Source organism: Ammospiza caudacuta, chromosome 1, assembly GCF_027887145.1.
Source record: "Ammospiza caudacuta isolate bAmmCau1 chromosome 1, bAmmCau1.pri, whole genome shotgun sequence".
NCBI classification, from domain to species: Eukaryota; Metazoa; Chordata; class Aves; order Passeriformes; family Passerellidae; genus Ammospiza; species Ammospiza caudacuta.
In genome coordinates, this window is record NC_080593.1 from 94614835 (window position 1) to 94638454 (window position 23620).

General features: G+C 42.4%; 1 protein-coding gene across 1 annotated transcript in view; it reads right to left on the reverse strand.

The window, feature by feature from the left end:
* PARD6G (par-6 family cell polarity regulator gamma) overlaps window positions 1-23620 on the reverse strand; it is a 64741-nt gene that overhangs the window by 34806 nt on the left and 6315 nt on the right. Inside the window, exon 2 of the mRNA XM_058809983.1 lies at window positions 16720-16942. Coding sequence (XP_058665966.1) covers window positions 16720-16942 — 223 coding nt within the window. The remainder of the gene's footprint in view (window positions 1-16719; window positions 16943-23620) is intronic.

The following is a 23620-nucleotide window of genomic DNA, read 5'->3' on the forward strand; positions in this document are numbered from 1 at the left end:
GCACCACACTAACCCAGCTATGTGGCTTCTGGAGCAAAACCAGGTCATGTTCAGCCAAGAAAGCAGAGCAGCCAAAATGCAGCTGCCTGTACCACTATGCCCTTAGATACTTGCACGGCTTGTGTTTTCAGGTCAAATTCTTTTTTCCTTGGTAACTATGAAAAATAGACAACTTTCAGAAGTGTCTCAGAAGTTGACCACAGACTCTAGAATGCAAGGGCTTTGCAAATAGAAACATCCTGTCAGAACTAAATAAAGCAGCTGAAGTTTACCTAGCTATAAAGTTTACCTAACTATAACATACGTTCTTGGAAGTTACTGTTTCATTCTTTGAAACTACGAGCAACAGACTGCTCTGCAGTGCTGCCTCCCCAGCCTGCACAGGATATACTCTGCTACTTTAATTTTCTACTCCTTGAATTTTTCCTTGGAAGTCTCCACCCCCTACACCACATTCCCATCTAGCCACCCCCAAGCACTTGGAGTAAATTAAGCCAAAAAATCAAAGCCAGCTGATTATTTATTAAACAAACAGGACACATTTTGTCTTTGGTAGAATGGAGCACTCCTGGTTAGCTGAAGACTTTAAACTTCATGTTGTGGGGGGCAGACGGAAAGGAAGGAAGCAGCGTTTCACTTTAGGAGAGCATACTCAGAACTCATTATCTGACTTAAAAGCCATCTGCCTACAAAATGAAACTGTACACATACATAAGACTTAACAAGCTGCAAGCAAGCATCAATAGCAACAATCATATTTCAGTGATAACAGCCAGCTTTGATCATATTCCTTTAGGATAACCCTCCCCTTCGAATCATTTTCAATTCTCTCAACTCTTGTCAAGCCCATCTCCCACATCTGCCAATTAAAGGAAGAAGCAGAAATTGAAATTTATGGGGGTGCAGGGAGCAAGTTAGTGTGGTTTGTTTGTGTGTCAAAAATTTTACCAGGATGCAGAGAGGTCCCTGACAAACAGGGGCCAGCAACATGTGCAAATGAAAGAAAGCCAGTTATGTACATGGAAAGGCATTCCTAAATTTTTCCAGACAAATTCTGAATACTTTGTTTCCTGTGAGAAAATAAGCATTTGACTAGAGATCTCCTAATCAGGAAACAGACACGTCAGGTATTTCTAGAATGCTAATGAATGTACAGAACAGAGCAGGGATTATCTGCTGCCTGCCTCAGCAGACACCAGGGACTCCCAGTATCTGAACTCCCTCCTGTTTTTATTCAAGCCACAGTTTGCAGAAAGATCTTCTGCATGAAAAGAAAAACAATATGTGAAGTCAGTTCCCAAACGGATACAGAGAGCTACATGTGGAGCTACAGGAAGACAGAGCTTAGAAGCCACTTGCATCAGGGTTTGTTTTCTTCTTCTGGTTAGGGAAAAAAGAGAAAACATATCCAAGACAAGAATGTGCAATAAAATCAGATTAAGGAATGTTAGTCACTCCTGGCTTCCCCTCAAAACAGAAGTCAAAAAGTTTCCTTCATTTATTCACAAGATGTCTAAACAGTGAGTCTTGCTGGAAGAACAAGAAAAGAAAGAAATACAAAAAGAGGAAAAAGTGAAAGGAAAGAAAGAAGGTTGCTTTTCTCAACCTATTAATAAGCTCTTCAAGTATTCTTCCTTCACCCATGTACTAAAAGCCAGAGCAATCTCTGTAGCATCAGCAGGCACCGTGGTCAGTGCTGGGTCCCAGCCAGCCAGGAATGCAAATACAGTATCAAATGCATTCATACTTTCCCACTGAGACAAAGCCTGAATAGACTAACAACTGCTCCATCCTCTGTGCTCCCTCTTCCCAGCTAAGCTCCTGATATTGCTCCTAAATACAGATGTCCCTGGCTGTTTCCATCTATGTTTACACAAGGAAGAGGCTGAGGGTCACAGGGTGGAACAGCTGAGAAGAGCAGGCACATTGCTGCAAATGTGTCCACTCTTCTTCAGATCTGGCTCTGGTACTCAATGGCTTTGCTGTTTGCTGTTCAGCATCCATTTACACAAACACCAGTGTGGTTTTTGGAGAAAGGAGGATTGTAATTGAAACCACCAAAAATAACCATTGGCATACAACACTTGTTATTTAGCACAGACCCCCTTCAGCAGTTTTCATGGTCATGATTCAGCGGACACAGTGGCAGCACTCCAAAATAAGGTCTCTTCCTCCTTTTTCTGCAAAAGAACCATGGAGCTGCACAAGCAGCCTAGGAGAGGACCTCATGCCCCAAGCTTAACCAATTTACCACCACACTGCATTCCTGCCACAAGAGAAAACACGGACTAAATGCAGTTGCAAGCAGAGAATTGTGCTAAGCCTTCACAAAGCCTCTCCCACGGAGCCCTGTTTCCCCACGAGCAAAATGGACCTGGGCTATTCCCAGTAGCTGATGAGTCAAATAACTTCATTATGAAATGCTTATTTAAGACCAGAGTTGTTATTTAAGGAGCCAGTATCTCACCTCCCTCTCAAAGATAATACAGGTACATGAGACAACACACCCACAGCACAGCTCCTCTCTCTACCTACAGAAGGGATGTGCTCAGAAGCAGCTTTTGACTGCTTCAAATGTGTCACACCAGCACAGGAGTTGTTTACCCAACTTCTGCTGAGATAATAAAACTGGACATGTAACACCTCCCAGCAGCTGCAGAAAGGAGTCAACGTACCAAATAATAAACCAACCATTGTTAAGTTTGGTTGGTTGGTCTTTTTAAAAAATAATGAAAATCTCTCATTTCAAAGAGGACCTGGCAAAAAAAGTAACTGAATGGATGTTATGATGTATGAAGTGATGTTCTTCTCCAATTTTTGCCACACGAAGAGCACAGGGAGTAAATATGCCCAAGACTTCTTGTAAATGTATTCCAATACAAAAAAGATTGTACCACACAGTTTCAAAACAGTTGAAATAAAATTTCCTTCCTTCCTGTAAATCCTGTATTTAAACTACAGGCATAACATACCATATTTAGGATTTCCAGAGGAATCCACAGAGATGACCATAAAGAAGGTGGCTGTGGTTGTAGGCTTCCCTTTAAACTCCATCTTTTGCTTTGAAAACAGACAAACACACGTCTGAAGAGTGGAAGCTGTTTAACAGCTCCCAATTTACACATCTGCTGGGCAAGAGAGTTCCCACACACAGGAGCCTCTTTGTCTTGCACTGGTCACACCAGATCCTCTGAGCTGTCAGACACAACCATCTTCATATATGAGGAGATATATAGAATATATATTTTTATACCTTCTAACCCAATTTGGAGGAACAATTCTTCTCCTTGGAGTTTTTATAGGACTTTAATTGAACCTGGCCCATCAGCTTTGAACCTCACCATCCTCCAACAGTCCTGGGCTGCTGCCTATTCAGATTGTCACTGGTCACTGCCCCCTTGGGAGGGCTGGGAATGAGAGTACAAATAAAGAGCAGCAGTGTAGCAGTGGTACCATGCTGATGTTTGGAGAGACACAGAGAAAATGACAGATTGGAAACAACTTTTTTAAAAAATTGTGGAATTGTGCATTTGAGAGTGTTTTTAATCAAAGTAAACCACTCAGAAATGTATACATGTGTTCTGAGCAGATTACTCATCATAACCATTTTAAAACTATTAGCTGGCAATTATTTCCCAGTTGAAGGTGCACTAGACAACAGACCTAAACTCCTTAGTATTTTCCCCCATCTTTAAAAACAATTAAATGTCTTAAAAACATCTGATGATTGTTGTCCTCAATAAAATCTGATCAGACCAGTGCAAAAGCTGTTTGCCCAGCTCCTGCTGGGATGATAAGGAGGTACACAGCTTGCACATCACAAGAGCACAAAAAGAAGCATACCCACCTCCGGCTGTTGGGAAAGCAGGATTCTGCAAGTTGCAAAAGCTCATCTGCTTTATCATGGAAATGATTACATTACTCAGGAGTGGCTGGTGGCAGTGACTGTGCCACCACCCTGGCAGACACACCACTTGAGTGAACTGCCAGCTTGGCAACAATCAGTCTCCCAACCTCTATTTCCAAAAGAAGCACCACTCTGAAGAATGAAAAACAAAGCCCTCCATGGAAGCTCTACACTGCAAACAACTTCAGGGGCTGTGTTTCAATAGCTCTACTCTTCCACACCTTAGAAAAATTTTACTGACATTCAAGCTACCGAAGATTGAGTTGAGATTTAGATAAAAACAAGCATAGACAAATATTACAACGACTCTGTTTCTTCCCAATACCAGTATTTTCAGTGTCTGATAAAACACTTGAACTGTATACTGTACTTTACTATCCAAATTCTACATCCAGCCTCCTTGTGATGTCCTCCCTGATAGGGTTTCTCCAAAGGCATTCTAGCCAGATTGTGGGATTTCAGCTACCTAAGTCTCTCAAATTGCTGTCCAGAACAGCTACTGTTTCTGCACTTGTATTTTCCAGCCAGTTGGTTGAGAATGCTAAGTGCTATAGAGTTAAGCTGATTATTTGTTTTAAAATTACTCATGTTTTAACTACATTAAGAAAAAGTCTTTAGGCAAAAGATCTAGGAAGCAAGGTTTTGCAGATAAAATATGTGAATTTGGAACTGAAGTGTTTATTTTTAAAACCAGTGAGGTTTTGTCTTTTTTTCCCCCCCATCCTTCCCACAGATATTTCCTGGGCATTCTCTCTTCCCCTGCACTTTGAATTTTAGTAGAACTTTCTGTTTGTGGGAAGTAGATTCTGAAGGAAACCTCAGAGATATGAAGACAGCAATCTCAGAACCATCAGACCTCCTGCAAGCTAATGAAGCAGCCCAGTGCACAGCTAGAAGTTAGTGAACCCAAAGAGACCCAGACTGCACCTCAACAGGGACAAGACTTCCACTTTGATCCTGACCTCTGCCCTGATGCTTTGCACCAAAGTGCACCAACCTCTGGATCAGCTCCCAGGGCCCATCCACGTGTGCTGTAGCCAAACACCATGTTCAACAGGACAGGGTTCACTGCATGCAATAACAAGCACTCCTGATTTATTTTAGGCTGCATGAAAGCTAATAACGTAAGCAAATCTTATGTTTGTCTTGAAACAGTACAAACACTAAGAGTCAGGGAACAATGTCTCAGCAAGACAGCAGGAACCAAATGTGAGTAATCACAGAGGAGTTTGGGGAGGAAGGTGGCTTTAAAGGTCATCTAGTCCAACCCCCTGCAATGAACAGGGACAGAGACCCATAACTGCATGGCACAGAGCTGACACAGCCCTATCATGCAGGAGGGATGCAAGGCCATGCCAGAGCCTTTATGCACCTTACAGACACAGGACTGTAGCAAGCCACCTTTTCAGAGCTTTGGATCTCAGCACAGCTCCTGAAGTATCTCCAGCAGCATTCCCTTCGGGGTGATCCCCCCTGAGCAGGGATGCAACCTTTTGTTATCTTGTTGCAGAGATGCTTGTTACTTCCATGTGCAAGCAGCAATTGATGTTACTGACACCGCCTGGTAGTGCTGGGAGGTCTCTAAGGCAGGGAGACCTGGTTTGCTGGAATTGTTCCATTCACACCAGTTGTGAGAGTCACCTTGGAAAGGCACCATTCAGCAAGATGCTGGCAGGCAGCCCAGCTAACCTAGGTTACACTGGCAGGTTCTCTCACAGCTGATGCTGATGCACAAAGGTAAGAATCTTCATCACACTGATCTCTTTCTGCTCTCTTGGGACACCTACATGGAACTGAAGCAGTCTGAAACAGAGGCAATAACATTTCTGAAGGCAGATGGTGCTAGGAACTCTGATTTTCCAAGATAAGCACATACCCATAAACCAGACCAACAAGACTCCGGAGCGTGCTACCCACACACTGTATGACATCCATCATGGTAGAAAGGCACCTGGATCACACTCTGCAGCTCCAGTACTTCCTCATGATGCAACACAGCTCTGGGATCTCAGGTTGCAACTGCTGAGAGGAAGGGTGTGGGACACTGTCACCACTTACCAGCTGAACTGGGACCGAATGAGGTACAGTGCTAAAAAAATCCACCCAGGGAAATTATTATTCCAGGCATCCAGAGACAGGACAAACTAGCTGCAGGGATGCTCTGCACATGGTCTGGTGATCAACACTGCTAAGTCCACTGTAAGAGAGGGCTTGGCACACACCTCCCACAATATCCTTTCTGCTCACCACCACTGTGCACGTGCCAGAGCTGGTGCAGATGACACGTATCCTTGCTCAGGGGTCACCTGAGCAAAGGAAGATGAGTTTGCTGCAGCAAGCTGTTTCCTGTGATCTGCACCCCATGAGCTGGCTTCTGTAGCCAGCTGCTTCTGGGAATGTTTCAGAGACAGGAGATGGGTTCTGAGGTACTGCCAAGCCACCCTGCCCACAGCAGAACATGTTCCATCACAACAGATCTCCAGTCTGCAGCTTCTCCCAGAGCTCTCTCTCTCCTCTTCTCTCCATCCCTTATAGCATGGTGTGCCTGTGAGATGAGCTAAAAACCTCCCTGAACCCCAGAGTGCCCAGCAGCACCTGTACAACAGAGAGCAGTGTACAGCAAAGAGCAGCCTCTAACACAGACCCTCTGTGACACCCACAGGGACCACACTCCTTTGTTACTCAGCATGTCCTCTGCCAGGTGACTGGAAGCTGTGGCAGGGAAAGTGTGCTATGGTATGGTAGCCAAGCACATCAAGGAAGGAGAAGTAAAATCCCACTTTAGGCAAAATACAGTACAAGGAACTACTGTTCTTCTGGGGGACAGCCTAGGACCCTTGGGCCAGCCTGCAGACAGCCATTCAATTCCTCTTTTTCAGGGCAAGAAATGTTAACTCTAGACACGGGTGACAAAAGCTGCCAGGTAATGCTGTTATGTTGCCTTTGAAGTCAGCCAAAAAAAACAGGGAAGAGAAAATTCCACAATACTATCAGCAGCACCTTTGCATCCACAAGCAAAAGGCAAGAGACTTCAACAGAAGTTAAATAAAGTTTATTTAAATTAAGTTAAATAAAAAAGTTTCCTGTTTTTCAGAGTCACAGCCCATTACAAGCACAGATTTCCTTGATGAGATCAGAAAGGCACCAGCCACGCAACTACTGAGATCAACTTAGAAACATAATATGATGTGCCTCTGGGCTTGGTCTATGTACACAAGAAATGTTAGCCAGATCTAGCAAAAATCATGACCAGTATTAGCATTTTCAGTCACCCATGAACAAGTTAAGCTCACTAGCAGATCACTGTCAGCACTGTTTGCCCTCAATTATTGTCCGCCGAGGGCAAACATTTGGGATACTTTTGGGTACAAGCTGATAAATGGAGACATCATGTGGTTACCCATAGAGAAAAGTAACTCCCTCATTAAAGAACCTCATGGATGAAGAAGCAACTTTTGAACCATAGCATTGTATGACCCTAGTTCAGTTTAACACGGAAAGCAAGGATCACACATTTTGTAAGCAGTACAGATAAATCCTGTACCAGGATTTGATGCACAAATGTCCTAGCTGTCTTCTCCTCTCTAACACACAGGGATTTTAAAATGCAATGAGTACACTGCATTAGTGTTCAGTGCACTTTTAAGTGACTGAAGAATAATGCAGCTACAAACACTCCTCCTGCAATTGATATTCTTTGTCTCAGCTAGGAATTGTTTTGAAACAAGATTTTTAACATTTCTTGTTGCAAACTGTACTCCAAATGCCTTATACTCCCCCGCCACCCTCCACTGCCCCAAAGGATAAGGCATGTTAAAATCATGCTGCTTCAAGGAATACAAGCTTAGGAAACTCAGTTTTTAATTTTTATTAGCCACAAAGGTACTACCCTAGGAGTTATTTATGGGCTCTATTATAAAGCATTCATTTATTCATTCAGAGTCAGAAAGAATTTCTCCCAAAGTGCAAGAAACTCCATGATTTTCTGATTAACACAATGTGTTTAGTTAACACAACGGGTTTTCCTCTCCTTTACTCATGTCAGCTGCTTTTCAAACTAGACCTCAGTAAGCTCACAAAAGCAAAACTGTAGAGATTACATTACTTTGTATACAAAATCACTGCATCATACTACGAAAACTACCAAATTGCTTGGCAGAATGAACACAAAGCCATACTGTACTAAACCAGGCTAATAAAGTGAACAAACGGTACCACCAGTGTCCATCCCGAGGCCATAACTAACAGACCTTCTCTTAGGACACCTTCATGGCATCCAGGGATGAGGGAAACAGCTTTAGCCCTTTTCAAATCCCAGCTGGTAACTCAGCTTTAAAGGCAGCAGTTGTGTTCACCTACAGCAGCTGAAGAGGCAGAAAGGCTGGCCCAGAGCTCACCACTACCAGCAGCTGGGCAGCCTTGCAGTGCCCTTGCAGACAGAGCTTTTCCCCAACTCCACTGAATTCCAGCTGGTTTCTAAAGATACCAGACTGCACAGAATTTCTTATTTATATATCAATTGCAATTAAATTGTCATTTTTCTTTAAAAGTTTACAACCTCTTTTTTTTTTAATGCTCAAGTAATCTATTATTTCTAATGCAAAACTGCTCTCCAAGGCTTTTTCTAGTGCTGAGAGTAAAGCAACACTAGCCCTTGAGTGCTTTCACCTAACACATTCTCCTGCCCACGGAAGCAACAGCATTGCAGAGCAATTGAAAACCTGAGGGAAGGAGTAGAAAGCCACCAGCTGAGAGGAAGAAAAAAGCAAACCATGGGAGAAAAAGCAGAAGAGCAAAATGACAAGAATATTGGGGGTGGGAGGGGAGATCAGCGGTGCAGAAATTATTCATGTGGAGCTTTCAGAGGTTACTTAATATCAGCATATGGCAGGGGCCTGAAGAGCAAGAACAACAGAGAAGTTTTCTAGGTTAATAGTTTCCTTAATATTCCCACAGGATTTGTAACTACTCTAAACATAGCGCAGAGGAAAAAATAAGATCCAAGGAGATCATCATCAGGGGCAGGTTCAAGAAAGGGTTCATTCAGCCTCCCCCAGACTGCTTTGCCTCTTGGAGCTGAAAAATACCCAGAGTTCTTATGCAGAGTTAATACTGACCCATTTAAATTTGAAACACACAATCCCAACAACACAGGCAGACTGAAGAAAAATGAGGAGGTTTCATTCATTTTAAAAATTAGTTTCAGTGGAGTTGTATTTGCTGAACTATATTTGGAGTTAATTTTTCAATGCCTACTACAAACACATAGCAGAAATATCCTTCATTGCATGCTTCTTTTCAGTGCAAGAGTCTACCAATTAAGTTGTCCTAAGACCTTTAATGTTCTTAAGGGTTTAGAATGCTTCAAAATTTCAGCAGAAAATCTATTCCTGAAGGCCTGAATCTTGAGTTAATGTTTGTATTTGCACTGTGCCATCTACCTTCATGTGCTATGGAAAATCCAGTGTCAAAGAAGAAACTGTCCTGCACATTATTATCTGCACATTATACTTGTTTCCATCACTCACAGAAGGGAAATGACAACTAGGTCCAACAGGAAAAAACCTGAGCCATGAGCAGGAAACAGAATCTCTTGTTTTGGCTACTAAGGTAAGAAAAGGTAAATAGTGGAAAATTCCCCTCATACAGGAGCCATAACAGAGGTGGATCATTTGACAAGTTTCCTTACCACTGTTTCTACACGGCCAAGCCACCTGTCAGCTTCACTATCTTAAAGAAAAAGCATCAAACCTCTTGGTTTGATGGAACCAAGAAATAGCATTACTTGAGACTATCTGTGAGTACATGTAACTGGAAAATTCTTGTATTTTGGTTTTTTAAAGTACTTGTAGGGCAGCAATCCACAAGTATGAGACAACAAACAGAAGTTTGGAGGGACAGAAGAGTGTTTATTTGCTCGCTCTTACGTGGGTTAGGAACTGAAGCTAGGCATGGAGTTGAGGAGAGCCTCCTATTAAAGGCTGCACGAGTTCCCATTGTAAACAAGTTTCTTTAGCCTAAATTCAGCACAGTGTGTGGTGGTGGCATAAGCTTGATGCAATTTTTAAGACTGTGAAAGTCTATTTTTATGCTTAATATAGTTGGTTATGTGTATTTATTATTAAGTTATTAAACTTTGAAACCGAAAACAAATTCCATGTTGCTTTAACACAGAAGTGCAACAAACGCTTGCTGTTTTTGCCAGGCTTCTATTCTGTGCTTATTGTACACTGCAACTACAAATATTTATGCAGCACATATTTCTGCAACAGTTCCCACTATCAGCTATCCACTGAGCCCACAAAACCTAGCTGTAGACTATGCTATTTCCATCCCTCTTTCACTGAAATTCTTCCTTAGTAGCTGTTCTAGTTGCAATTAAAAGTAACTGGTGATGAAAATCAAATATCCTAATATTCTAGAAATGGAGTTTTCAAGGAGAAGGAAAGAAGCAGCCTCACAGTGGCTATGCTCAGGCACCAGGTATCACTAGCCATGCAAGCAACAAAATCCAAGCCTGTTTTTTGTTTATGTCTGACAAGCCAGATTAAAAACTTTATGTTTTTAAAGTTGCTTAATAAACCAGTAGAACGATAATGATTACCCAGTCTCATCATTTGCACATGAAAGGTGGAACAGAGAAGCTACAGTAATTTGTTGCCAGACTTCACTGGAACAAACAGCTGCATTTTACTTATCTTCAAATATCAAAGGACTTGAGTGGGACAAAGATTACTTGGCTTGACAAGCTTTCACAGACCCCTCCAGCTCAAAACCAGAAATGTTTCTGAAGAAAGTCATGAAAGGATTTAATATAAGCCCAGCAGCAATTCCTATATACTAGCATGAAATTTACCACCATCCTCTAATCTTGTCAAAGCTAAGACAAGATGCTTTTTCTCCTTTCCAAACACAGTGGAATTGCACACTTCCAAAGGCTAGAAGCAGACAAGTTCTTCCTCCCAGAAAGCAGAGGCTTCATGGCAATGTTAAGTTGCTTTAAATCTGCCCATCCCACGCTAGCTCCTCACTCAAGCAACTTGTTTTCTGCCCAAGAGCTGGCTCAGGGAGCTCAGCCACTGGGTCACGTTAGTGCCAGGGCAGAGGAGATAGGGAAGCAGCCTTGGGACAGTGACCAACAGCAGAGCCACGTCCTCCAGTGCACCCTGGAGCTACTCTGAGTGTCAGCAGAGTTTCTTCTTCACTCTTCCACCCTCCTTTGGAGCAGATAAACTGAAGACCTCAAATCACCTTCTCTGCACAGCTTAATAAAATTTATTCTATTCTCTCAGACTCCTAGATGACCATTGTGAAAATCTGCTCAGCTTAACCAAAAGGAAGAGCAGAAGGAGTTCAGTATTTTCCCTTAATATGTGCTGCAAACTGCTGTATTATTTAATATATCAAATACCTTCGACAGCAGCAGTAAAATCACATTGTTCTTGTTTAGAAATATGACATTTTGAGAAAACAAAGTCAATGCCTGTGCTGCAAAACAAACAGGAGAGCTACTGAAGAACCAAAAACAAGATGTGAAGGAATTGAACTCAAACTTTTGTAACTGTACCCACTCCAGAAGGCTGAGCATAGAGTTAAAAGTTTTAGGTAGCTGGAAATAGCTGCTGCCTTAAAGCCAGTTTTTGTGTTTAACACATGTGGTTAGACAGCCAACAACCATTCCTGGGGATTATCTGCTCAGAGTATGGAAGACAATAAAACAACCCACCATTGCTTTTTCAGGCAGACCTGGGCATGATTCCCATTAGAACATTTTTATTTTAAAACTGATTGTGATTGCTCTGATTTTATAATACAAGAAAGCTAAGCACAGATGTTGGTACTTAGAGCTGCACGAAACTTTGCCAGGTAAATAACAAATTGCAGAGTTATGAACTGCTTCTGAACATGCACAAACATATTGCATGGCACAGCAGTTTAAATACATTAGTCACTGTATGCAGTTGCAGAAAAACAGCATCTTCCAATCTTCACATTGAAACAAGCCAAATCCAAAACCCAACCAGGTAAATGCACATTTTTCCCCTGTTGATTTTGGATCAAGCTTTAAGTGAGAACTGATGGTAGACAGCAGTTTTAACCACTGGAGGAGGAACGCAATGACTGGTGTTCAGTGCTGGTTCACTGTAACAGTAATGGACTATTAAAAAATATAACTACAAAAGAAAAGACACTTATACCAAGTTTCTGAAGGTGTTACTTGATGGCTTTTTACATACTATCAGTTTTCTAGACTGCAAAATGCAAGACAACACAGATATCAGAAGTCATCAGCCTTCTCTAACTTCCATCCATGTCAATTAACAGCTGCAGTTAATTTGTGGTTTTACTAGTTTATGATGTAAGGCCCTGCTCCATCTTGCTGTGGAGTGTGTTTAGTGTAATGGCTATTAGAATGTTCTTCAGCTTGTTCAGATTTTTTTTTGCCTTTCCTGTTCCTGCAGGAAGTGTAATACTTGACAAAGTTAACCTGAAATACAAATTTGTCACCTGCCACTTCAGTGCTTCATCTGTCTCCTACTTGCAGGACACACAATGAAACCATTTAAACCTTTACAAAGCTTTAAAAGTAACTTTACTGATGGAAAGATTGTGAATTTGATCTAGAATTTGCTTTACGATTGACAAAGTGCCCTCTCCCCCTTTATTAATTTCTTGTTTTTTTTATAGAATCAGAACATACCTCCTGTTGTGGACAAAACAGAAAGGCTTCTCGGGAGAGTTCATTTGACCTCAGTCTGGCACCAGAATGAGACCAGATAGACTGTGCACCACCTCTCCCACCTCCTTTGCAACTGTTACTGCCCATGCAAACCCTATAAAAACCTGGCTGTTCCTGGTAGGAAGTGAAGGTTTGGACATCAGCAGCCTTCATCAGTTCTCCCAGTATTAGAATCATTAGCCTGGATTCACAGCAGTGTGCTCAGTTAACCACTCTGTTCACTCTGCTAGCTACACTTGGTCCTTTTTCCAAGACATACCATTTGGAAAAAAGAAACCTTGGGAAAAAAACACTGCGCAGAGTACTGACAGGGTGATCAGCTTGTTCACTTTGCCACACTTCCTTGAGTTTCTGAACTTTCTAGATTGAACACACCCCAGTGGGTAACACAAGCAAAAGAGGAGAAATTCTCAAATCTCTTTTACTTGGTAGACCTCCACTTACAACCTTATACTCCCACTGCAAAACTCAAGGAGTCATTTGAGGCAGGTTTACAATGAAGAACTCATTATAATTCTGCCTCTTATTCCATTCTATTTAGAATGATCCAATACAGATCAGTTTCAACACATACTGTGCGCCTCTGTGAGACAGGCATTAAAGCAAGATTTGATAATAATTTCATTCCATTTAATCATACAAGAAATAATGTAGTGCTTTCACAATATGTAACATTAACTCCTTTCAGTTTTTTCTGGTTTATGTTTCTGCTTGAATTCATAGGTCACAATTAAATATTTTTGCAGTACACAAGAGATTGTTTCAAGTGCTGTTGTTTAAATCAGACACAGACCAAACAGTCTTGAAAAACATGATCAGCATCATCAGATAAGCTCTTCCTTGATGCAGGTCTTGGGTAAAATGCAAAAGTTATTATGGAGCAAGTCAAACACATCCTCAAGTTCCTGCATTGTTCTAAGGTCTTTGAGACATCTACCCCTTCCACAGCAGCAGGCACCTTCCATAGGGAATTCTGTGTGTGTCTGGTATCACTTACAGCTGAGTGAACAAATCCTCATGCTCAAAACATCAGTTGTAAATCACTACTCTACTAACAAAGCCAAAAGAGCCACGTCAGTTTACAACACAGGACATGACCCATACTTGCAGCCTGGGAAAGCAAGTCAAAGGAAAACTGCTTTTTCTTTTTATAGCCTGGTTCTCTAATTAGGATTTTTGTCCACACTGTAATTTGGTATTGGAGGGAAAAAAAAAAAAAAAAAGCACCATATAGTTTAAGCAGACAAATCACTGAGCTATAAAAACCTGCTACAGACAAATTTACTCAAACATAACCTACAAATGTCCCAGATTCTTCAAGATCCAAAAGCTATGAACAGCAATTGTTGCAAGCACACTGGGAACTTCAGTTCTAGTTCTTATTAAAATGGCTGGCTAATAAGCACTAACATCCCCTGTGTGGGACTACCTGTGGGACTACTGTGATCCTGAAAAATTTGGGGCTCAGGAGATTTGAACAAAAAAAAAAAAAAAAAGAAAAAGAGAGAGAGAAAGAGGAGTAAGACAGCCATCCCATACCTGGACACCAACCTGGCATTAAGAGTCCAAGCAATTATCACAGCGTTTGCCTCCAGGGACAAGTGAGAGAAAGGCTTTTGAACTGAAAAAGTACAAGACTAAGCTTAGATGAAAAACATCAAACTAGGAAACCGTTGCTTGATTATTGTGCAAAGACTAAGTTACCTATTTTGCCACTCTGAGAATGTTTTAAGTGTTTTAACATGACTGTGAAATTGACCTGACAAGAGAAAGGGTAACCCAGCTACAAACTGGGAAAACAGACAGGATGACTAATCATGCAGTTGATAAACAGTTTGCTTTGCTAGAAAAAGAGACCTGACCTTCAACTATTCAGCCCTCCTGTGCCTGCATACTTCTGCTCTGTTCCCTGAAACTCTCCCTATTCCACAACACAGAACAACCTCTGGCAGCCAGCTCCCAGGACTACTCCCACTGAAAAGCAGTGATCCCTGATCCAGCAGCCTAGAGAGCCCATGCTCTGCAGTCTCTTTGAAGGAGAGAGAGAACACTGTTCTCACCAAGAGAACACTGCTCACATATTTTACTAGCACCCCTGTCATGCTAATTTCCTGCCTCTGAAGTCAGAATTCAGGGTGCAGGCACACCACATTCCCCTGAATGGCACAATGATTTCTTGGTGCTAGTCACCTTGTTCTCCTGTGCAGGTCTCCAACAGAAGGACCAGCACTGATCTATCACCCCAGCAGAGCAAAGGAAAAAAAGATGAAGAGTTCACCTTCATTCTTGAAGATAAAAATTTCTAAAGGCTTTGTCTAAGCAAAGGAGATGAGCATGACTGTTAGCGACCGTCATCCACAAGTACTAATCTCAAATGTTCACCTCAGGAGTCCCTTATGAAAGTTAGCACCAAGCAAAGGGATGGGCCAGAATTTACTGTTCCCTTCAGCTTTATAGAGGGAGAAGGTGTGTTGGGAAAGATTTCAGGCTTTGCCACATGCGAGAAAGAACAGGCCTCTCTTCCTTCATTTGTCAGCATGATTCTTTTCACAACAGGTGAAGTAAAATCTTTTTAAAAAGGAAATATTGCCCTTTTCCATTAAGGTTAAAAGTTAGAAACCTTAATAACCAGCACACTTCTCCTAGAAGAAGAGGGAGACATTTTTCTATAAGAAGACAACAGTTCTCTGATTTGCCTGTTTCTGTGATCAGCATTTCAGTGGCAAACCCCTCCTAATGCAGGGTTAGGTCAGTGGTTTCAGCAGTCTGTCCAGAGCACAGAGAACTGAGTTCTGAACTGGACTGATCCAGAGACACAAATAAACTTAAACTGAAGTAGGCCTGACAAAGTCATGCAAAGGATTTCTAATGCCTTGACCCACCATGAACAAGCCCTAACAGGCATTGCAAGAAGACCTAATTGGATTTGTGATACACATTTGCACTTTCTGCACAAGAACAAGAAGCAAGTTTTCTCCCATAGACATTTCCATTCACCTAATAGATCAACTAAACAAACTGCTCTAAACCCTCTTCTCAATTGGCTCTTTGAGTATCTAAAAATCACATCTAAAAGGTGGCAGACAAACTATATGTTCTGAAGAGACAGGAGCCACACAGTCCTAGATGTATTTGATGACACCAAATCAAACACACTCCACCAGCTCACACCAATGAGCAGGTTGTAACCTCTTGCTAAATCCTTATCAGTACGCAGCAAAAGGCCAGGCCAAATAAAAGCCACATGACTGCTCCAAGTCTCAAATCAAGTCTTGTTTCTGAATCTGTTGCTGACAAGATTTTAATTCCAAAAGCCCTGTGCTATAAATCACTTCATGGCTGAAAAAAAAAACAAAACTGTGGAGGAAGTGTTAACACAGTGTAAGGTTTCCCTGGGATTTAAGGAGCTCTGTGAGAAGACACCTTATTATAAAAGCCAATTCTCTTGACTGCAAAACATGGTCCTTAAGGAGAATAACACACAGGCCTTAAACCTGATGTCATCTTGACATTCAGGCAGCCCTTCCCAAGGTTTGCTTGATGATTCAAAATGGGAAGAATCAGCATTCATTAGTATAAGGACAGAGGGGAAAAAAATCATAATTTGCCAGGTTAACAGAGTCAAACAAGATGTTGTTTGTGACAATATTTTTTTTGCTTTCAGAAATACACATCTGTGTGCATTCACACACAGGCATGAATAACTTGGCTATGACACTGACTATCAAGATGGATAAATAAGATCTCTAAATGTGAAGCAGTTGTACTAAGATCCCTTCCTTCCACCAAGGGGAATGGTGCACCTGGCATGCTTGGGTGATGACAGGACAGCAGCATAAGGTACATTCACCTCAGCATGGTATCCTTCAAACACCTTACAGGCAGCACTGCAGTCTGCTCCCTGCCATGCAGCCATGCCATTCCTGCCAGCTGCAATGAAGTGCCTGTAAGGAAGAACAAGTTGGCTCCTAGATGCCTCTTACAGGATTTCAGCCTTTAAATGGGTGCCCCAAATCCACTCTTCCCCTTGCCACAGCACACTTTGAGGCACTGAAATGAAACTGCATCTTACCTTGTCTTTGGATAAAAACCCTGAGCAGTGGATGAGCACTTGAAACAGCCTTGAAGAAGTTGTCATCATTGTTAATAGGGAGAAGGTCTCCATGCACATCAGCATATCCGATCATCACTTCCAGGTTGGCTATGTGATGGATGTGAAGAATTAGTTTGTAGAAGTCTTCAAACTTTCCTGGCTTGTAGCGATCCAGAGAGAACCTTCTGAACTCTGCCCCAAACTGCAAGAGAAAGCAAACAGAGCATCAGCAGATGTGTCACCACAGGCCAACGCTCCAGTTTGGCATTTGAACATGGTATGGATCACCTCTCTTCACAGAATTAGAGCCACAGGATCAATCAGGTTGGAAAAGACTTCTGAGATCGAGTCCAACTTCTACCATTCAAAACTATTCTGTGGTGAATACAGTCACATGTTGGTGCTTACAAGTCTACTAGTGGCCTTTTAGGTTGTCCCATCAGAACATAACCATGGCTACCAAGACATCACAGGTACACCCAAGTGTTCCACGTTAAAAGTAATCACATTTTTAAAATATTAAGTTTTCATTAAATCCTCTAGAGGATAACTGCATTTATAGGACTTAATTTTGAAGGTCCATCATTCATTATCATCACCCCAGGCATCCACAGAACCATTCCTCTCCAAAGCAGAAGTATTCACTCTACTGCTTTCAAAAGAAGTTACTCAGCTATTCAAACAACCTTATAAAAATTCTTTGCACGTTTCCAATCAATACCACTGGGATCCCAACCACAAGACCTTTAAAGAAGCATGGTATGTGAGCACACAGCTTGTTATTAGAAAACACACTCACTCTACATGACCCCTGAATTTCCTGGCAGCCCATGCAGCAGAAGGAAAGTTAGTTTTCATGGTTTTATTTTTTCTGTCACTCCACTGGTTTTTATTTTTAAAGCTTTATAGACCATTAAGTGCTTGTCAAAAAAAAAAAAAAATAGCAGGGGTAGGAGGGTGTGATTTGGCACAAGACAATAGAAAATGTTATAAATCCATGAAGCGTTTTAAGTAATTCAAAGTGACTGAGGAGAAGATTTCAATGGTCCTTATTTCTGACATTAGAAACAAAATATGCTGTTAAGAACTGGTGGGAAGAATTTGATCCTCTATTTAAGGAAATTATGATAACAAAAACAGGCATCTAGTTAGACTAAACAGCTTAAATCACCTTTCTGGTACATTTAATTTAATATTTTAGATTGTATAGCATGATTAAACTACTGTTCATCAACCAAACCTCTAAAGCCATCCTAACTCACCCTTGAACACATGGAACCACAGCCACAAATCCAAGAACAAGTAAGGCTGTAACTAGGACCTCATGGAAGTTCTTATTTGCAAAGTCAGCCAATACCAGAGCTTGAAACCAAAGACATAAAACTAACAAGCATGCAAAAGAAATAAGAAGTGGGAGAATTTTCTCTAGACCAATTCTTCCTCAAAATGGAGAATGACTTGCTTAGAGGTTCTCAGCTGTTAAATCAACTATACATGCAAGTCACTCTTTTGCTGAGACTAACAAAATTATGAATCATCACCATAATCATCTTCAAGCAAAAAAAGGAAAAAAAGAAGGCAACATAACCCTACTGGCTTTGGGCACAAGCATGTTCTCAAATTACTTCCGCAGTTATGAAAATCCCACTCTTGAGCATCAAAGCCCAGTTGTGATCATCTGAAAGCTTGTTTAGTCAAATTATGCTGCTTGTTTGTAATATTAACTGCTAGTTCCAGTTTGGATTTCAGAGTGCCCATCCAAATGCACACAAAGCAAGCAAACCACAGCTGGTTCCAATGGAGGAAAAAAGTCCTCCTTTGTCCTCCACCCCCTGCTCCTCTCCAGAAAAATGCGAGCAGCAACTTATTTCTGCGGACACACTTCAAACTGAAAAGAAAAAGCTGAAGTCTTCTTATTTAAAAAGTAACCTGAAGTTTTCTTTTTCTTAGATTCAAGCTAGAAAAAGCCATCTTCAAGTTCCAAGTTTAGCGCCTATCCACATGATAAACTAAAGGGGAAGGAACGGGACCTTTGTAGGTTTTGCTTAGAGCTGCATCTACTGCTCTGCACACCTGAACAGGAACCTGGGATTCCTTGGGATTCCCTTAGCCAAAAAGCCAGGGCACTCAGTCCCAGTAACCATTTGTTTACTGGACAGCTTGTTCAGGACCATTAGCACACATGGTACTGTGGAGGAAGCAGCTGCTGTGCAGTCTCACCCCAGGCAGCACAACACCCACCCCACAAACCCCCTGGACCCATGGGCTGCTGAGGGAACCCATCCTGCTCTGCCCAACACAGCTGAGGCAGAGCTCAGGACACTGCTCCCAGCAGGAAAGTGGCATGGAAAAGGACAGAGGAGAGAACCAAGGATGGTTCCTTACACTTGGCTGGTATGACCCAAAGCTCAGCTTAAGCTGCCCCATGAGAAGACAGCTGGCAAAAGGGCCAGGCCTCCCAGCCTAGCCCCTGCAGGCACACTGGAAACTACTGATCAGTGGAGCCTGACATGTGGGAATGCCATGGCAGGCTTGGGGCACTGAGGTCTGACAGGAATGCTGTCCAGTCAAATTGACTTGTTCACATGTTCAGCCTGAGGAAAGCCCAAGAGTCAATTTCATTTGCCTGGGAATAGCACAATAGTAAACAAATGCAAAAGATTTCACTAGTGCTTTCTGCATGACCCAGCTTTTTAAGGCAAGGGAGCTAGAAGGTGGTTCTGTAGAGCAGAAGGGAAGAATCAAGAGATTTAAGCAGATAATGAGAATTACTTTCTTTTTGTTTAAAAGTTAGTATTACTGTAGTAATAGTTTAGCTGATTTATTCACCCTGTGCATATACACAGGCAGCAACCACTGTCAGCAGGTCTTTTCAGAAGAGGGGAAAATCTGCTTCAGCTCATTCACCATTCCTAATGAGGCTGATTGAGAGTATCACAGTAATAATGGGGTTTGCAGTGCCACTCAGCTTGGAGACTGGGTGCTCTGCATTGTATTCAGCCAGGACTTCAAGATAACATCCACCGTGTATCATACAGAAACTACAAGTTCTGATAGCCAAAACTACTGATCTGCTTCTCTAAGCCACAAAGTTCATCTTATCATATCCCTTCACTGAAAGATACACAAGGACTGTGTCTGCCAGCAAAGTCTCTGCCAGAACAATACTGCATTTCACTATTTGATAAACTAACAGTTTTAACAAGCAGATTAGTTTTCTATAATGAAGTAAATTACTCAGGTCTATTTAACTAATGCAAATACTGCATCCAGTATTACAGAAGTCAGAGGACAGGAGGAATGGAGGGAACTTAAAAAGAATTTAGTCTGACAGAGCTTATTATCACTGAAAAAAACAACTCAGAAAAAACTGTACATTTTGTTTCACAAAAATAACCTCTGCCCCAAGTTCCTCAAAGTATCAGCCAATCAACCAATTTGTTGTCTGCAGTTTGATGACAAAAAGAACCCAACAAAATGCAACACATCAGGCAGGAGCCCCAAACAAAAACAGATGCCCAGAAAAATGTTCTGATAAAAGTTGTGTTAAAGAAGAAGGAAGACCCAGCTAGCTAATCAAAACTTACACAGGCTGATCAAGAGCAATCAACTGCTTTCTTTGGCTTTTTTTTCTGGCTAAAGGGTACAAGAGGTCAGAGGAGATGAGGGAGCAGGATTTTGAGGTTTGTTTACTTAGAGAGCTGTTGTTTTGTGAAATGAATGAGTTATTTGCAAGCAAAAGAGGGCAAGTCTTTTTTTTTTCCCTTTAAATTTTAAGTTTCAAGATGTTTACAGGGCCAAAAATGAAGCCCTATGTTTATGAGGTGCCATCCCTCTAGTTTATTGCTGACTTTGAAATCAGGCTATTGTAATAAGAAGACATCAAAGAGCAACATTTAGCAATAAACATGAGTTACATTACCCACCTACTTCTCTCATAAAGTAAAAAAATCAAGAACAGAAAGAAAACTAAACACTTTCATCCTTGCATAGACTGTAATTTCTGCTTACATCTGAGATTTGCAAAACTGGCAAGACCTAATCAGGCATGCTTTATCAGAGAGAATGAGCAGAGGGCAAGAAAGAGGAGGAGGGAAATGTAAATGGTTTTGTGCTTGCTGACTTCACCTGAGACTTCAGAGCTCTGCTGTCACATTCATGCCTCTGTGTCTTTGTTCCCTTTCTCTGCCCCAGTTCCACCTTTCCCAGCTCACACAGCATTCTCTGGCTCTGCTCCCAGCCTCAGAGTGGCTGTCACTAGTGGCAAGAAGCCACCAAGCAAGCAGATGCTCTCTGCAACAAGTTTTCTCTTCAAGGGCTTGCTTCAGAGCAGTTCTGTTTCACTAAAATGATCAACCTAGTGGAAAGTGTGAGATTTTCCGCTCAGATCTTGCTATTTCTTTCAAGAGAGTCACAAGAGCAAAAGAGCAAGACAGCTTCTATTCTGTTTGCCCTTCACAGAAAATCCCATCAGGGACACAGTTTCACTAGCTTCAGCCCCAAACTTATTTCCTGATTGACATCATGCCAGGCTTCTACCCTTCCTCCTTCTATTCACTCCTTTTACTCTCCCAGAGAAACACAGCCATGCTTTAGTATCTTAAATGCTTACAACAGTTTCTCTTACCAAAGAAAGTCAGCGGCTCCCCTTCTTTTTCCTGCTTCTCTGACACAATGTTTCACATCTCTGTTTAAAGAACAACCTTTGTAACTCCTTCAGCCCTCCCCAGGGGTCTGTAAGGCTCAGCTCAGGACAACACTTTTCTCTCTTCTGCATCTACTTGTAAGAGAAATCCTTCTCTCTCTGCTCCCATCACCCTCAGACCACCTTCTGCTCCTGAGATGCACCTTGCATTCAGTCTCACGTGCTTGGCTGTCAGCTCAAGGGCAACTTGAAGCCAAAGTTACCCTTTCCTCTGCCTCACCTTATTTCACAACTTTTGAGAACTAGACCACTACACTGCTTATTTAGCCTCACTACCGCATGGCAGTCTGTGAAAATAGTTATCCACAAAAACAATTTTTTCAGCCTGTTTGTTTGGAACCACCATCCCCTTCTTTGCCAGCCCTGCTCCAGCAGTTCCTCTCCTATCAGGCCACCCATGTAGCTGCTTTCTCCCTACCATCCCTGTCAGTGCTGCCTCCAAGCAGCACACTGCCAGCCCTCCTCACTGCCTCACCTCCTGAGATTTAAATCCCTAGTGCCACCCTCCTTCAAGAAACAATTGTTTGCAGGAAAGCAAAGCCTTTAAAATAAATCTGTGATTTAAGTGACAAGTCTACCTTTCCAAAAGCAAGTATCTTACTTTTTTTATTCCAGTTCCCTGCCTCTCTGGGAACAAACCAAAGTCTGTTTGCAAATGATGTAGACCGAGATGGTCCTGTGCAGCACACACTCTATCACACCACAGGGCTTAAGCACAAACACAGCACAGGATGCATACAGCCATGGTCACCATCAGCATGAGGGAGAAAAGGAAGATTTGGCACCTTGCCATCCAGAGGGACAAAGCAACCAGGTCTGGTCAACAGCACAGCTTCCTGCAGAAAGGCAGCCCTGCCCTACTCCAGGTCTCCTGCGAGAGCAAACCACTTTCAGAACACTTACTGAGAGGTATCCACATGGATACAGGAAACCTGCAACCAGTAAGGGCTCTGGCTGGTTGCAAACTTATTTAAGACCCTTTTAGCTGCCGCCAGAGGCTTCCCCATGAGCTCAGTGCCAGCAACAGCTGCAGAGAAGTAATTTGATGCAGATGCACGCACACCCCTGGCCAGACCTGGAGGGGGACTGGGAACAGCTGTGCAGGGTGGAAGCAGGAGGGATGGCACAAGGCTGGGTGGCCCTGGGGCTGGTGCACCCCACCAGCCATTTCTGCTTGAATTCAGGAATTTCCAATGGGAATACATCTGTACAGGGAGATTTTGCCTTCACTTAGAGGAAGGCAACATCTCCCAAGGTACATTTCATCTTGTAACTCACGGCCTGCCATTGTAAAGGTCATTAGAGACAAGCAGTGAATCCTTGGAAAACCTTTCTTGGTTCCTAAAAGCTCAGATTAAGTGCACACAAAGTCTCTCAGAAAGGGAATGATAAGGGACTACAGAGGAAGGCACTATTAATTGCACCTCTGAAGCACTCCTTGGAGGTGGCTCGTCCTGGAGCCTGTTAGACAGAGCCTCCACAGGTATTTTAACCTCACACAGGAGACATTCCTTTCTGACTTGGCTGTAAACAACATTTAATTTTCTGAGGTGCTCTTTAAAGTTGAAAGGTCCATTGTTCAGTGTCCTTTAGGATGTTTCAGTGCGGCGAGACTAAATTTGAGAAGACTACTCACATAAGACAGACTGGCTGGACGAAGTTTTAAGCAGATCAGAAATTCCCAAGTTAATAGACTAAAAAGTATTACAAACAGGAGAGATCCTGCTGGAGGCAAGATCAAGAATGGGAAAGCATGGGAATACTGGAACACAAGATGGCAGCTTTCAGGGCAGCGCCATCCACCCAGTTAGCACAGCTGGTACCCAAGCCCATACCAATATACTTGCTTCAGGAACGTTGTTGGAGGAACTACCATCTTTCTGTGACAAGACAGACCTGAAACTACATCAGACCTGAGCACCAGAGCATGTCCTCTACCACACCATGCTCTGTGACACCAGGTAGCTCAAAGCAGTGTTCTAGCCTTCCCTGTATCTCCTGGAGGCACCACTGCTCCCACAGTGCCAGGGTACAGGTCAGAGAAGTGAGCTACACTGTGTGCAGGTGTTCATTGCAGCTGTCACCTGAACAGAACTATCCCAGGATGCTATATCCCAAGAACTATCCCAAGTTTGTGCCACACTTTTCAGCTGAGAGGTTTGGCCTCTCGTCTGT